General features: G+C 38.3%; 1 protein-coding gene across 2 annotated transcripts; it reads left to right on the top strand.

Moving 5' to 3' along the window:
- Positions 1-1,288: 1,288 nt before the first annotated feature.
- On the top strand, positions 1,289-16,073 carry LOC149962861 (uncharacterized). 2 transcript variants are annotated; one of them, XM_090170380.1, is made up of 7 exons: positions 1,289-1,415; positions 7,193-7,252; positions 8,636-8,775; positions 11,677-11,835; positions 12,314-12,403; positions 15,789-15,872; positions 15,941-16,073. In XM_090170380.1, exons 1-7 carry the CDS (start codon positions 1,367-1,369, stop codon positions 16,001-16,003), a joined length of 645 nt encoding a protein of 214 aa, XP_090026506.1. In that variant the 5' UTR covers positions 1,289-1,366; the 3' UTR covers positions 16,004-16,073. The 2 variants fall into 2 exon arrangements, with proteins under 2 accessions (XP_090026506.1, XP_090026507.1); XM_090170381.1 differs by lacking the exon at positions 7,193-7,252 and having other exon boundaries at positions 1,291-1,415.
- Positions 16,074-16,363: the final 290 nt, after the last annotated feature.

A 16,363-nucleotide genomic window follows, 5' to 3' on the forward strand; every position in this document is an offset into this window, starting at 1 on the left:
TCAACAGACAACGTACCCCAAGAGGGACTTGTATCGCGGATTGTAATTTTTTTTTGTCTGTAATGTGATGCGGCTTTTTGAAGAATGCGCCATCTCACGGCAAGTAAAGGCGGCTTGACGTGAACTAGCTCTTTTTTAATAGATGTCGCTATCGTTGAAATATAAAAGGCGGTTTTTATAGGTACCCCTCGCGTTGATTGGATCGTTTGTAAATTGGTCAATAAAATAATTTACAGCCAATTATAAATAATATTTTTACATAAATAATTTGGGTTAAAGCCCACTAAATAGAGTATATAAGTTGTCTAATTATAATACTCTACAATGGATTTCTGACGACGTTATCATTTGGCTAATTTGAATTTTACCTTCCTTTGACATAAATAGATGGCACCACTATCTCTAGTAAAGTCAAAGAATGGCCTTCTCTAATAACAGGGACCTTATCATAATACAGGTCGCAATGATAAAGCCGCCACTTGCTTTAAACTCTATAAATCATGACGATTCAAACTTGCATCTCGTATTAAACACAATTTTTAATAAATCACGTAATATAGTGTATATAATTATATAATATTCTTCGAGCATTGTACTGACAATACGTCAGTATTTTTGAAAATGACAGAAATATATTCTCAAATAAAGATGTATTGGTGGCCTATACACAGACATGGGCAAAATCGATAGTGATATTCACTCTCACTCAAGAGTGCGAGTGGAACTAATTAAAAATGTACCCTCTTTCTCACTCTCGCTTTTCGTCACTCGCCGAGTGCACTCTTCCCCAAAGAGTGATATTAATAATAATAATAATCAGCTAGGCTAATACCCAAGGCACCACCTTAGGCCTAAGTCATCAAGCGACTTTTGAAGCCATTAATTCAGGTGGCCGGGTTACAATGCGTAGGAGGGTGGTGCGTCCTCGGAAACAAGGGCATTTTTTGCTTATAAAAGTTTTTCCAGTCGGTTTTTTTGAAAAATAAAATTTAGGTAGTCGAGAGTATAGTTCAAGGCACGTGTATATTAATTTTCAGAGCTGTATCCCAATTTCGAACAATTTATCACCATGCGCTCTCACTATAGGGAGTGGAGTGAGAAAAGTGTGGGGTGATACCACTCGCCAAAATTCACTCCGAGTTTTGCCCAACTTGGCCTATACATCGTCCTATAACAACAATCGATTTTGTTATCGGTAGGAAATAGCAAATCTAACTGACATCTGAATTTATTTAATAAAGTATTCCGCGTTCCTATCTTGATAAAGAGACAATTATGCGCCGACAGATTTGCATAAATAAGAGGTGTGCTGGTCAAGACGGTACCTGGAATTCCCCTGTCGTTAACAATACTAGCAATTAAAGTCATGAGGATGCTCGCCATTCACTTTTTGGTCGTTATTGGATTTGTCAATGGTAAGACAATTTACTATACTTCCTATTTTACCAAAAGAGATTGGCGTTTGCGTTTATTTTAATTATATTTAACTATCTCAAAGCTTCATCTGTATTAAAGGTGCACTTACAAGGAGACATCCCGAGGTGTTTCTCCCCGATTTCTTTCAAACTCGGGGGTTGAGTAGACGTTCATGTACGTTGAAAGCTCCTAAAGGGAAAAGTTTCAATGGCAATTCGTTTTGCCATGGCAACCAAAAATGTCTTTCACAACTCAAATTTAATTACCTTAATCTACGTAAAATAGCATGGAAAAATCACGGCTTGCGTTTTATCGATTTTATCCAATTTTATCGATTTTGTTCAATTTTATTGATTTTACTGAATTTTATCGATTTTATCCCATTTTATCGATTTTACTGAATTTTATCGATTTTATCCAATTTTATCGATTTTACTGAATTTTATCGATTTTATCCAATTTTATCGATATTAATGAATTTTATCGATTTTACTGAATTTTATCGATTTTATCCAATTTTATCGATTTTATCCAATTTTATCGATTTTACTGAATTTTATCGATTTTATCCAATTTTATCGATTTTACTGAATTTTATCGATTTTATCCAATTTTATCGATTTTTACTGAATTTTATCGATTTTACTGAATTTTATCGATTTTACTGAATTAATTAAATTTGAGTTGTGAAAAACATTTTTGGTTGCCATGGCAAAACGAATTGCCATTGAAACTTTTCCCTTTAGGAGCTTTCAAGATACATGAAGATCTACTTAACCCCCGAACTGGAAAAAAATCGGGGAGAAACACCTCGGGATGTCTCCTTGTTAGTATAAGCAGAAGTATACAGGGTCTTTTTTTTTGCTCGGAAAAGTGTTTTTTTTCAAAAACTATTTATAGTACCGATTTCAAATTTGGAAGGTCAATTCTCTATACCGGGGGACATCAGTTTGAGAAATTTGAGCGTTTTCGGTAATGTTTTTCACCAATTTTGAAAAATTATTTTTCGACCACTAGGTGCGAGATAAAAAATTTCTATTATAAAGTTGTAGGCCGTCATCGAAAACCCTTAAAAATTGTTCACTCGACGAAAAACAACTTATTTATCAGTGAAAATTCGAGCTTGAAAAATTTACAAGTTGGTGAAGCCAAATTACGATTGTTTGAAACGATAATTGAAAAGGGAACAAGTCTAATACAAACGTAGTAGAGTTTTCACACTTGAAAAAATGTACACGTTTGGTTTTTAAATGCAGATATTTTATTCACATAAATTTTTACAAAACATTTTCAATAATATCACCATTGGCTGCAACACAGGTTTGTGCGCGGACAATTAAGTTCTCAAACGCTTTCTCTAACATTTCTGGTGTGACGTCTCGGCAAGCACTGATTATTCGTCTAATGAGTTCCTCCCTAGTTTCAATGGGCGTGGCGTATACCTTTGCTTTAACGAATCCCCAGAGAAAATAATCCAGCGGTGTTAGGTCAGGTGACCTTGCTGGCCAATGCACTGGACCATTTCTCCCTATCCACCTTTCAGGAAACTCGTTGTTGAGGTGCTCAGTTACTTGCCGGGAAAAATGCGGAGGGGCGCCATCTTGCTGAAACCACAACTGACGTCTTTCAGCCAATGGAAGGTCGTCGATTGCGTCACTCAGTTCGTTCTGTAGAAAATGTAAATAACTTTGGCCGTTGAGGTTCGTCGGCAGGAAAAAGGGACCAATCAAACGGTTTCCAACAAGTCCAACCCAAACATTGACCCGTTCAAATTGAACCTGGTGATGATATTCAAAACCCCAATGTGGGTTGATGTCAGACCAAAGATGGCTGTTTTGATGATTAAAGGGCCCATCTCTAGAAAATGACGCTTCGTCGGAGAACAAAACATGGCGCAAAAATTGTCTATCTTCTTGGACAGCATTTAGTAACCAGTTGCTAAATTCATAACGTCTTTGATGGTCTCCGTCAATTAGTCCTTGGTGGAGCGTAGCTCTGTATGGGTGATAGCGATTCTTACGAAGAATTTTCCACACACGATTTGCAGAACAACCCAAATCAGCAGCGGCGTTAGCGCAACTGTGACGAGGATATGCCACAAAGTACGCGAGTACATTGTTCTCGAAGTCTAAATCCGGTTGACCCAATCCGCGAAACCTAGGTTGCAAGTTACCAAATTGATTGAAATCGTGAATTGCTCGTCTTACTGTATTTACAGATGGTGCTCCATTTGGATGTCTTTCTGCGAAGATTTCAGTCACTCTTCTAAGGTTTTGCGCTGCTTCTCCATAGTAAATGGCAACTATCTCGGTACGCTCAGCTACTGAATAACGAGGCATTGTTCGAAATATTATCAAACACTAATAATAATCTCCCAAAGTTTTCCTTTAAATACCCAATGCATGTTTAGGATTGACCTATAGCCTCGTGTTTTTTAAATCCGGTCGTTTTTTTAACCAAAGTTTCAACTGGATTAGGTAATTCGGTTTCAATTATCGTTTCAAACAATCGTAATTTGGCTTCACCAACTTGTAAATTTTTCAAGCTCGAATTTTCACTGATAAATCAATTGTTTTTCGTCGAGTGAACAATTTTTAAGGGTTTTCGATGACGGCCTACAACTTTATAATAGAAATTTTTTATCTCGCACCTAGTGGTCGAAAAATAATTTTTCAAAATTGGTGAAAAACATTACCGAAAACGCTCAAATTTCTCAAACTGATGTCCCCCGGTATAGAGAATTGACCTTCCAAATTTGAAATCGGTACTATAAATAGTTTTTGAAAAAAAACACTTTTCCGAGCAAAAAAAAAGACCCTGTATAAAAATTTTAATCCTTCAGAGGCTCAGCTTTATTTTTCAAAACACGTTCGGGAAGAAAAAAATAGTGCTAAGCGGAGACCGTCATATATTAATTTATTAATACTAATTCATCAGGAAAATATAGTTTATCATCTCTAATAACAGGGGTCTTTTCATTTTACAGGTGGCAATGATAGAGCCGCCACTTGCTTTAATTTAATGCCATTTAGTTGAACAAATTCGGAGGCAATTTAACTAAGTTTCAGCTCATCCATTGTGGCACTTTACTAGCAGCTAATCTTTCTATAGCAACTATAGCTTGAAAACAAGTTGTCAGTGCGATTTTCTCTGAATTTTATCGGTTAAAACTGGTATTAAAGCTACCTTAAACTGGGTTTTAAGGTGTGGTATGATCAATTGACCATGGCTTATTAGATACAGTTCGAATTGACTTTTGACTGCTAAGAAATCAAAGAGGCGAAATATGGCAATAATTTTCCACTTCAAATGTTATTGTAGAAAGCTATTGAGTTTTAAGTTTGATAAACACCTCGATTATTACGCATATCATCCTTAAATATATTAGAAAGAATGAATTTATTTATACCTAGGGAGAATATCTATGTCGAGACGGTTTTTAGCCCTTCTCTCAATCCACCCGTTGGTCCCCCCAGTACGCTCCTCCGCTTAAAATAAAACGAATAGTCCCGGTATTTCATTGGCTGCTTAAAATTTACGTTTAACGTGCCCGGCGATTGTCGCAACATAATCATTCTTCCTAAATATAAATAAATACATTCTTGATATTAGACAAGATAGAAAAGACAAAAAAATATATTTTGAAATTAAAATTTTGTCCAATTGTTTACGTTGTTTAGCTTCAAACTACTATTTAAAAACCCTATTTCCGGAAAACGTTGAAGGAAGTGTGTGTCAAATTTAAGGCGCTGTAATAACTTTGGATAGACGTCGCCAAAAGCTACAAGGTCTACTAAAATTGGGTACTGATTGGTGCTTGGTAAATGACGCCTTAACATAAATTATATCATAAGTGGATAACAATCATTAGTATGCCACTTCCTATTCACCCAATGCAATTTTTTTTAATGATAGTCTGTTTCGCCTATGAAAACGTAAACCATTTATTACCGACGGACTGACAACTTTTCGCGAACTGCTCCTAGTATTTGGAGGATGCCCGGAAATCGGCGACGGTCCTGGCCGGCAGCCTTTTCGACGGACCAGCCAAGGCCTATTGAAAATGCTTTCAAAAGTGTAAATAACGCTTACTTTTAGAAAATAATGATGAATCATTGATCTGAACATAAAAATAACTATTATAAACATTTCAGAAGTTAGTTTCTTCGAATTTAAAACCTAAACGCGTGTACGCTCGTATTTCTCGCCATCAAACTAAATAAGTATTTTGTCAACGGAAAGAGTAGGAAGGAGTCATAACGCGAACAAGTAAAGAGACCCAGAAGTGGGGGAGAAAACTAAGCTTAATTGGGGAAAAATATGCGGTACTTCGGCCGATAGGCCTTCAAGGTGAAAAACTTAATCAAGAGTAGGAAGGGACGAGTTCCCTGTTCGAAACCTTCCTATTTCGCAATCACTCTACGACAGACTATCATTAACCGAATTTGTTCTGTGCAATACTTATGTTTATTATCCACTTATCATTATACTAATAATAATAACATTTTAATATAGAAAACATAATGAAGGATAGGCTCTATTTAAATTTTCAGTGTAGCTAAGAATGGATTTATTTATACGTTAGGCAGAATGACTCTGTGTTGAGGTTCTAGAATTTTCCTCCAGCATGAGAAGGGTGAAGGAAAACAATCACTAGGATGTGCTTCAATCGCGTCGCAAGACGTCAGTCTTAGGCAGCCAATGACATACCGGGCTGATTTGAGTTGGTTTATGGGGAAGGAGCAACGCTAAAAATTGTCTCAACATAGCCATTGTACCCAAGTAGAACTAAATGCTTAGGTTCTTTAACGGTTCACAGAATGGTTGGAAAAATTCGGCCCGAATTTCGGGTAGCTCCTGACTTCCGTCACATGATTCAGACCTTTCCGCATCTCAGAACACGTGATTATGTGGCCTTTATATAGCATATTATCGGGAGCTTTTGTTATTTGGATATTCTGCATTTTAGAACGTATTGCCACCATTAGATGGCAGACGAAGCGTTTTTCGCTTAGAATGGCCATCTATAAGCACTTTGCGGAAGCTTGCTGTAATTTTATAAACGTTTTTTTCGCACGTTTTAATATTTTTTTTTTTTACTCGTTATGAGCCATTGTAACGGGTGGGACAATACAGTCCGCTCGTCTATTTGATTAATCAGGTGCGAGATATGTGTTACGGCCACGCCATCGGGGGATACTTGGGGATAGGGTTGGGACACCCGTGGCGGAAGTATGACAACCACCCATTGGGGGATTAGTGGTCGTCCTCACACGGCCATCCACAAACTCTGCCTCCCGGACGCCTGGGATTACAGGAGTGAGCCACTACTCCCGGCCGTTTTAATATTAAAGCAAGTGGCGGCTCGACGCAAGTAGCTCTATTTCAATAGATGTCGCTAGCGTCCAATTAAAAAAAACCCCTTTCGTTGCGTTGATTGGATCGTTTGTAAATTGGTCAATAACATAAATTACAGCAATTATAAACAATATTTTACACAGGATATATAATTTATGTTAAAGCCCACTAAATAGAGTATAAGTTGTCTAACTATAATACTTTACAATGGCGTTATCATTTCTCTATTTAAAATTTTAGATTCCTTTGATATAAATAGATGGCACCACGCTCTCCAGTAAAGTTGTGTTTTTCCAAGAATCGGATAGATTAATGGCCATCTCTAATACGGGTGGCAATGATAGAGCCGCCACTTGCTTTAAGGAAAATTGAAATGGTCAGATTGGTTATTTTTTAAAATTGATTAAAACTTCAACAGGGTACCTAGAAAATCAAACTTCAGAATACGAAGATTATGGCTCTACGGACACAACCTTAAGTAAACCTTCTTTTTTTTAGAATAGAAAAGAAACAATTTAAAACGTCAACAAAAACGAGGTAACTTAGCGCCCTCTTTTAATAGTTATAGGTGTATTTCCCCGCAGGCTCGAAATGTGACATTGTTGTATTATTTTTCAAATTAAAGTTAGTTAGTTTTAAAACGAATGAAAAGTTTTATAAAACTGCGAAAGCGTTTCCGGAATGGGCTTCTAAGTAAAGCACCTTCCAGCAACTCAAAGACAAAAGCGACTTCTTCTGCCATCTATTGGTAAAATACAGAATATTCAAAATAATACAGTCCCCCGAAAATCTTCATAGAATATAATAAATAAACAAACTATATACTATAATAACAAGTTAAATATCACCTCAATTATGTTTCAAATAAAGAAATACGCTCTAAAGGTCCATGCTGAAAAATAATATTTTCATCTTTAGACAGACATTGCAAAATAAATTCCAACTGGATGTAAACTAAAAACGATACAAGACCAATAACTCTAAATATATTAAGGTAGGAATTTCAAACTTTCAGGACACTTAGAACGTTGTGAGAGTAACTTGACAACGGAAATTTCCATGACCTTGAACCATGTCTTCAAGGTCATTTAAAATTTATCTCGACAACCATTAGAGATACAAAGTTAGTTTCAATTAGAAAAGTGTTCTACGTCACATTCTAGCCGTCAACTTCACGTCGTATTTTCAGCGGGGAAATTTCCACTTCTCTCATTATGCTCATTTTTCAGCGGGGAAATTTCCACTTCTCTCATTATGTTCATCTTTCAGCGGGGAAATTTCCACTTCTCTCATTATGCTCATTTTTCAGCGGGGAAATTTCCACTTCTCTCATTATGTTCATCTTTCAGCGGGGAAATTTCCACTTCTCTCATTATGCTCATTTTTCAGCGGGGAAATTTCCACTTCTCTCATTATGTTCATCTTTCAGCGGGGAAATTTCCACTTCTCTCATTATGCTCATTTTTCAGCGGGGAAATTTCCACTTCTCTCATTATGTTCATCCTTCAGCGGGGAAATTTCCACTTCTCTCTTTTCGCTCATTTTTCAGTGGGGAAATTTCCACTTCTCTCTTTTCGCTCATTTTTCAGTGGGGAAATTTCCACTTCTCTCTTTTCGCTCATTTTTCAGTGGGGAAATTTCCACTTCTCTCTTTTCTCTAATTATTGAGCAGGGAAATTTCCGCTCCTGTCATTTCCATTTTGTTCTATTTTAAAAATATATTTAACCAAAACCTCTAAAAATGAGAGGAGCACGCCCATCGCGGTTCCCAAAGTGAAATACGTGGTGGAGCTGCAATAGCCTTCTAAAAACCGAAGCTTTTGATAGCGTAGGGAAACTATAGCCAATTTCCAAATTCCAGGTCAAGGGACATCGACACAACGGTCCACTGTCACAACACCTTCCTCCGGTAGCTCCACGAGCCGCGCTATTTCGCCGAAGGAGCAACGCAAACGAGAATGCAAAGTGGCGCACCGGAACATGGCAAACGTCACTGTCCAAGTACGTCTCTTCTTACTATGAATTCTTTCCATTCCAGACCATCGGTAGTTTGAATTAACTCTTCTTACTATGGTCAACTTTTCAGCTGGTCATTTATTGGGTTTCCATTCGATTCTCTGTTAACAGTTGCGATATCTGATATCAGATTATCCGCATTTGCGCTCAGATTTTGCCAGATCAGTTGATACGGGTCAAATAAATTATACATACCCCAATTTAAACACCTTTTGTTTTTTTATAAAAAAAAATCTTCGACATTTTTTAATATTTCATAGGGGGACCCTTAGAATCTCATGTTAATAGGCGCTTAAATAAATCATCCTCCAAGGAAATCGCCAAGAAGTAATATTTCTGAGAGCCAGGACCCAAAAGGTATTGTTTATAAAGTGTTTGGGGAAATAATGAAAACTTTTCACCTGTAAACCAAACGTCGTGTTTTTGCCAAGCCTTAATAATTAAGTCAAAAAAGCTACCTGGTTAAAAGATAACGTTTGTGGCTGCCGTAAAGGTGAAAAAGTTTCATTATTTTAACAAGCACTATATAAACAGTGACTTGTAGGTCCTGGCTCTTGGAAATATTACTTCTTGGCGATTTCCTTGGGGGATGATTTATTGAAAGAAAAATGTTATATTTTAGTTGTCAAAAACCTTTTTGGTTGCCATGGAAAAAACTCAAGCCCGTAGCAGCTTTTCCCTTTAGGGTTTTTACCTCTCCGAGGGGACAAAGTCCCCTAGGAGGGGTTATACAACGACCGTGTCTGTCTGTGGGTGGGTCTGTGGGTGGGTCTGTGGGTGGGTCTGTCTGTCAGGACTGCGAACGCGTTCGCATTTTCGGTGCAAAGTGTAATCACTGCGTACGCAGTTTCTCAAAGGGTTGGCAAAACCACCGTGCGACGGTGAGCGTTAACGGATGCATTTGCGGTTTGGTTTGGATGGTGTTTTTTCGCTCACCGTCGTGACGGTTTGGTGTATTACGTTTTTGTAATGTTTGTGCGTAGGTTGTGAGTGTTGAATTTGTTGTGTTTGTGTTCTGATGGATGTGCATGTTGAGTCTGTGGGTGTGTGGCCTGCGAACGCGTTCGCATTTTCGGGGCAAAGGGTAATCACTGCGTACGCAGTCGAACAACCGTTTCAGCAGTTTAAAGGTTGGCAAAACCACAGAGTGACGGTAAGCGTTAACGGATTGCATTGATTTTTTTTCGTTAACGTTTGTTATAAGTGCGTATTCTCCACCTCCTTCTTATTGACTGAGTGTTATGGCAACCTCTCAACTTCCAATGGCAGGGTTTCCACCAATTGTTTACGGTAACCAACTTAGTTTCAATTTGCGGTAGCATCGAGCGGGATTCGAACCCGAGCCTTCCTGCATGGCAGGCGAGTGCTCTACCACAGAACCACCGATACATGTTACACTTCACAGAAAATTATAAGCGGAAGCGTTTATTACAAATTAACAGAGTAATAAATTTCGGTTTTTATTAAAATAGAACGAAATTTCGTGTTCCATTTAAATTATTGCATCGAAGATATTATAATGTAGCGTCTTCTCTGTTGATTAAAAAAATGCGCCGCCCAGGTTTTGAACCCGAACCCTTCTACATGGCTGGCGAATGTTCTACCACAGAACCACCGATACATGTAACAGTTATTTGAAAATTATAAACTCAGCTTAGCGGCAGAGTATACTAATGGTTTTTAAAGTCTACATTTTTTACGTATGAAATTTTAAAAATCAAATCTGGTTTTAGCGCAGTCAGCAGAGATAAGAGGGTTAAAGGGTAGAACCTGTGGGTTTTTTGTTATTTATTTACGAGTTTTCTTATCGTCTTTAAAAAAGTTGTAATAATGCAAAAGCGTTTATTTAACGTGTATTTATGTAAGAGCGGTCGTTTCGTCAAGTGGCTCTCTGTGCATTGTTGATGGTAAGGTTTTTGCTTCTTGTTAATACATTTGGTGTGGAAATTTGGATATCTACGATTCCTAATGCTGTCGTTGATTTCCTGGGTGAGAAAATTACAAATACCCTCTGTAGATATTTCTTTCATTAAAATTTGCTTCGTATTATATTTAACTGATAAACTTGTTCTGTAAATAGGGTTAAATTCAATTGTGAATTGTTTTAGTACGTCTAACTCGCTGTTGTAACTACTTAATTTATATTATTCTGAATAAATTAAACTCGGTTGTTTGGTCTCAATTATTTAAATTAAAATTAAAATTTTATACCGGGCGGGATTGAACCGGGATTACGTTTTTAGTAAATAACTCTTGAATTGCGGATATATCTTTAAGGGTCATCTCGAGAGATTAATACTACTAGGGACAATTCTTCCGAGGAGAGGTATATTTTGGCTTGCCAACTTGTTTTAAGCTACACGAAGGTCAATTTAACACCCGAGATCAAACAAAATTGGTGAGTTAAAACGAGGGGTAAGACACTCTGCGAACTCGTTGTTCACTGCCGTACCTTTAACAGTGCTAAATGGAACTCGCGAACTCTTGAAAATATGTACCTTTAACCGTGCTAAATGCACGAACTCGGTGTACATATTATCTGAAACTGTCTTACCCCTCGAGTTAAAATTTGGGTAGTCTCTAGTAGCGTAGCCAGGATTTGGTTTCGGGGAGGGCACACAATGAAAAAAAGTAAAACAAAAAATAAAAAAATTATACATACAACCATACGTTTCGGGGGGAGGGTATGTGCCCCCTGTGTCCCCTGGCTACGCCACTGGTAGTCTCCATGTTAGTATAATGATTGGAGATATTATCAAATTGCGGCAATTCAATTTGATTGGAAAGTTGTATCGATGGCAATCCGCAATAGAGAAAATGGTTTCTGAGATATTCGCCCTGGATCGTTTTTTAGTGGACACCCTGTATATTGATGGTCCTTTTCAGTTATCGGAGCACGGTTGCCAGTCAGCCTGCGTGCAAATAGTGCAACGATGGGAGTACAATCCCGATACGGAGGCCGTGACGGAAGTGGAAGACATTCGCATGATCGACCCGCCGCACCGAATGCCCAATGGTCTGAAATGCGGAAAAGGCTTCGGAAAGGTGACATTGGCCCTTGCGTCTTAAAGCAAGTGGCGGCTCGACGTGAAGTAGCCATTTTTTCAAAATAGATGTCGCTAGCGTCGAAATCAAAAAGGTGGTACTTATAGGGACCCCTCGCGCTCATTGGATCGTTTGTAAATTGCTCAATAACAAAGATTATAGCAATTATAAACAATATTTTAACACGGGATATATAATTTAGGTTAAAGTCCACTAAATAGAGTATAAGTTGTCTAATTATAATACTCTACAATATCTCTCTGACGACGTTATCATATGGCTATTTGGAAGTTTAGCTTCCTTGGCCATTAATAGATGGCAGCACGCACGCCGGTAAAGTCGCATTTTTTTGAAGAATCAGATAGATTCATGGCCATCTCTAATAAAAGGGGCCTTTTCATAATACAGGTGGCAATGATAGAGCCGCCACTTGCTATTTAATAACCCCGGTTTTAATGGTCCATTATTAACGGGACAGGAGTGCTTGTCTGGGAAATGTGTCTCCTCTTTGTGGGTGGAAGAGTGCCGTGGCAAACTCACCGACTCCCCCTTGTGGCAAGTGGATCAGGTAAGATAATTCATGTCATTAGAAGTTAATTATAACTCTTACAATATTAAGTATTCATCTCCATATCTGCTAATATTATTATAAAGGTTCTGGATTTTTCAAAAGACTTTTCGACGGACTGAAATACGTCATATAGAGGTTTCTAAAAATACTACAGGGTTGCACAAATGGGTGATCTTTAGCAACTTTGATCACGCGCTGTTCACGCTTCAGCGGCCAACACATTCGTCGAAATTCTGCGAGCAAGGATTTTCCCCCTATAAACTGTGCTATAGTGTGTAGGAGGTCAGCACCACGCTCGGTTTTTATATTGGCTTCAATGTAAAAACTATTTAAAAAAAATAATCCGCAAGGGGCGCTCAAATCATACACATCTTTTGCCCATAGGTTAACACAGAAACGTCAACGAATGAGATGGCCGCTGTAGTGCGAGAGAGCGCGATAGATCAAAGTTGGCCGTGTCTTTAGTAAACGGTGATTTCAACCATACATGGGCATTTTTGAGCGGTATTTGAGCGCTAATGTAAAAAGACATTTAATCGCTCATCTACGCTCAAAATAACTAAGCCGCTCACGAGAGCTGCCCATCTCTGATTTCAACATGGTGACTTCAACCTTGAATTTACTATATCGATAAAATACGGTTTAATTAAGTTAATATCCACCCGCAATTTAATTTCTACATTTGGCGTCGTTAGTGAGGAATTAATCAAGTATGTATTCAGGTGAAAAGATAATTTTGTCCTCCACTGTCACCTCCTTTTTAATGATTTCCGGAAGATATTGTCAGCCCATACTGAGAGAAAGCCAACCATCATCCCAGAGTGGTTATTCACTTACCGCCACAAAGGGAAAAAGATTGCGCGATGAAAGGTTAATGGTGCTCAGTAGCGGCGCTAAGGGTGGGCTGAAGTGGGCTTTAGCCCCCCTGCATTTCTGAGAGGGGCCACATATTTATATTAAAAGGGCCACATATTCATAATTCAGAGGCCACATATTTTAATTTATGAATTTTCATTATCTCTAGAAATTTGTTTTATTACGAAGAAACGTTTTTCTGGAAAAAAATCTTTCAAAATCAATTTGTTTACTCAAAAAGGTAGTAGACCATAAACATATAGATTCTGGAGGAAGGTAGCGGAAATTGAGAAAAAGTTGAAAAGAAAGGGGCTTATGGGAATTTAGGGAAATATCCCAGGCATGCACGTGTCCCCCCCAGGTCAGATACAAGGTCAGTAGGGTGTCCAGAAAACGCGACGAGAGCCGCAACAATAAAACGACCTTGCTCTTCTCGCTTCCTGGAAAATTTTGGGTTTATTCGATTTCACCACTTTTGCGAAATATGGTCCATCCAAGGTTCCCGCTAAGGGCCACAACATTCTTAGGGGCCACAAAATAATTAGCCCACCTGTGAAAAAACCTTAGCGCCGCTACTGATGTTGCTACCCAGATATTATCTGCTTACGTAAAGGCATTCTTGGTTTGGGTTCGTGTGATAGGTAAAACAAATCGAGGTAGCCAGCGCAAAAAAATAAACTTATACAGTATTTAAAGTCCCTGCTGCTTGGTTTTGCGCTAATTGCAGCCTACTTCCAGGGGCTAGTAGGCCACACTTTGAAGCTCTCTGGCGCTCTTTTCACTCATCGTAAGAAAATGGGGGAAAAACAGGCATACTTCTCAACTCACCCCTTACAACTCCTTAAACCTTTTGCATAAACATTTGAAACACCCTGTAGATAAACACCAAAGATGCGCGTATTTGAGAGGATAAGCACATAGAGATAACGTGTAGGGGTAGCACGTGGCACTAAATGTAGTTTTCTAGAGAGGTTTAATCTTTGTAATATATCTTTTTAAGTATTCATCTTCCATTAAATTTATCGCTTTAATGTTATTTTGAAAAATGAATGTACTTAAATTGAGTACTAAGTTTCATATTTTTTATGGATTACCCAATTTAAACATTTCTGCCACCATTTTTAAGATAAGCTTCCTGTAACTGGCACTAGTTACGTCAAGTACAACTGATCGTAGCGCTGGATAGCACGCGATTTTTCAATTTGGAATCTCCGCCTTTTAAATTATGGCTTTAGCTGTGCTTGAAGTTTACGAATTTACCCACTCTAGACAGGGAAATCAGACTTGGAAAGATGCGAGAATATGATTAACCAGATTTACGAAGTACGGATGAGGAGGAGCTATTCGTTTTTTAGACAGATTTTTCAAACGCCGGTGTGGCCCTTTAAAGGGGAACGGCCAAGTTTTTCCAAATATGGCCTTATTTCCGTATCAAAAGATTAACAAGACGTTCAATATACTAACACGTACCTTTCTTTGTCTTGAAAAAATAGCTTTTGCCCCAAAAAGTTGAAACGAAAAATAACGACAGGTGTTTGGGTTTTAATTTTCGCCGCCATCTTAGGGGCTGCCGCCAGCGCCCCTAACCCCGTATGAGCGATTTGCGAACTATCCTAACTTTTAAAATCGCGCAATTTAGGCTTAGGTCTCTTATAAATGGAACGCGCCGCGCGTGCAAAACAAATTTTTTGCGTCTTCAGCAGCGCGCGCTTTTACGTTGTTTTTGTGTCTCACCGACTTCTCACCAGGTGTCGCGGCGGACGCGCGCTTTTCGTTTTCCCGAAATATCTTTATTTTATTAAAAATTAACCACTCAATATTTTTGGATGCGGTTTTCGCCATAAATTTTAGTTTTTAATGGGCTATGGGCCAACTAACTGGTTAAAGCTTGACCGTTCCCCTTTAAGTTTCCGATTCTTTTTGAAAGTATGCTTTTCTCACTCCCTCTTCAATAGAAAACTCTGACTTTCCCCGACTTTTATGCGGGTTAAATGGTGGATTAATCAATATAATTTTTACATCGTCCAGTTTGGTAACGGAACTCGGAAAAATTTAACGTTGATTCCGTCTACTCTTCAGTGGTTTCGCACCTTTCAACTTACGCAGGGTCGAGTTGAGAAGCCGTAACAAATAACGGGGGCCCGTGCATCCTAGCTGGGGCCCCAGGTTGCAACAAATAAGGTGCCCTTCTGAACAGTTTCGCCTCGAAATCATATGGTTGCCTACAGTGATAACGGCTCTCATGTAACCCCAAATTAAGGTTTTTCAGGGGACCGGACCCGCAATCGGCCACTCCGTACATACTATGACAAGTTTTTATGGAATATCACTTAATTTGTGAACAAGCCCTGAAGCCGTCATCTTTAACTGAACTAAAATTTAGATTATCTCCATTGCTCGAAATTTAGCACTTATTCTGAATCCAAACGCAACGGTTCCCTCTAAAACGAGCAGATCGTGCCCATCACTAATTTCAAAGTATAGTTTAGCTTTCCCAACTTGTTTTTTTCCCTTTTCTCGCATGTAGGATGACTGTTCCACGACGTGTCGAGGCTGGAATCGACGTGAGATAAAGGCACCAAGAAACGAAGGACAATTCTGCGGCCCCAATGTACGTCTCACTCAATTGATCTTATTTTCATTTGTTTTCGAAAGTAATTAATTGATGGGGGCTTGTAGCACACTTGCCAAGAAGGTGAATGCGAAGAGGTGCTCGAAGAAGACTCGAATATTCCAGTTTAATACAAAAATTCAATCCCGGAAATGTATACCGCGTCGAGAAAGAAAATATATATTAAACATTTCAAATTATTTCGACGTGTTTTTAATCTTACGACAAACGCGTGGCAAAAAATAAAAAAAATCTATCAGGATTTTTTTACGAAGATGTCAGAATAAATGCCTAGCAACCAATTGACCACAAGCGTAATAGGAATAGTACATAGACGGTAAAATATCATTGTCTCGTCACGCCATCTAACGACCACTTACAGAACTAATATGATTTGTGTTATTTATAGCAGAGAGAGTAAAGACTGTACGATACGCCATCTATTGAATATTAAAAATTTGGTATATAACAATTGATTATTAAATATTAGG

This window comes from Leiobunum rupestre, chromosome 1 (genome assembly GCF_980474605.1).
Source record: "Leiobunum rupestre chromosome 1, qqLeiRupe1.1.hap1, whole genome shotgun sequence".
NCBI lineage: Eukaryota > Metazoa > Arthropoda > Arachnida > Opiliones > Sclerosomatidae > Leiobunum > Leiobunum rupestre.

Excerpts from the sequence above, each read along its gene's own strand:
- LOC149962861 (XM_090170380.1), top strand. The coding sequence starts at position 1,367 with ATGAGGATGCTCGCCATTCACTTTTTGGTCGTTATTGGATTTGTCAAT. Across the intron at positions 8,776-11,676 it reads TGGCAAACGTCACTGTCCAA|TTATCGGAGCACGGTTGCCA; the intron begins GTACGTCTCTTC and ends GGTCCTTTTCAG. Across the intron at positions 15,873-15,940 it reads GACAATTCTGCGGCCCCAAT|CACACTTGCCAAGAAGGTGA; the intron begins GTACGTCTCACT and ends GGGGGCTTGTAG.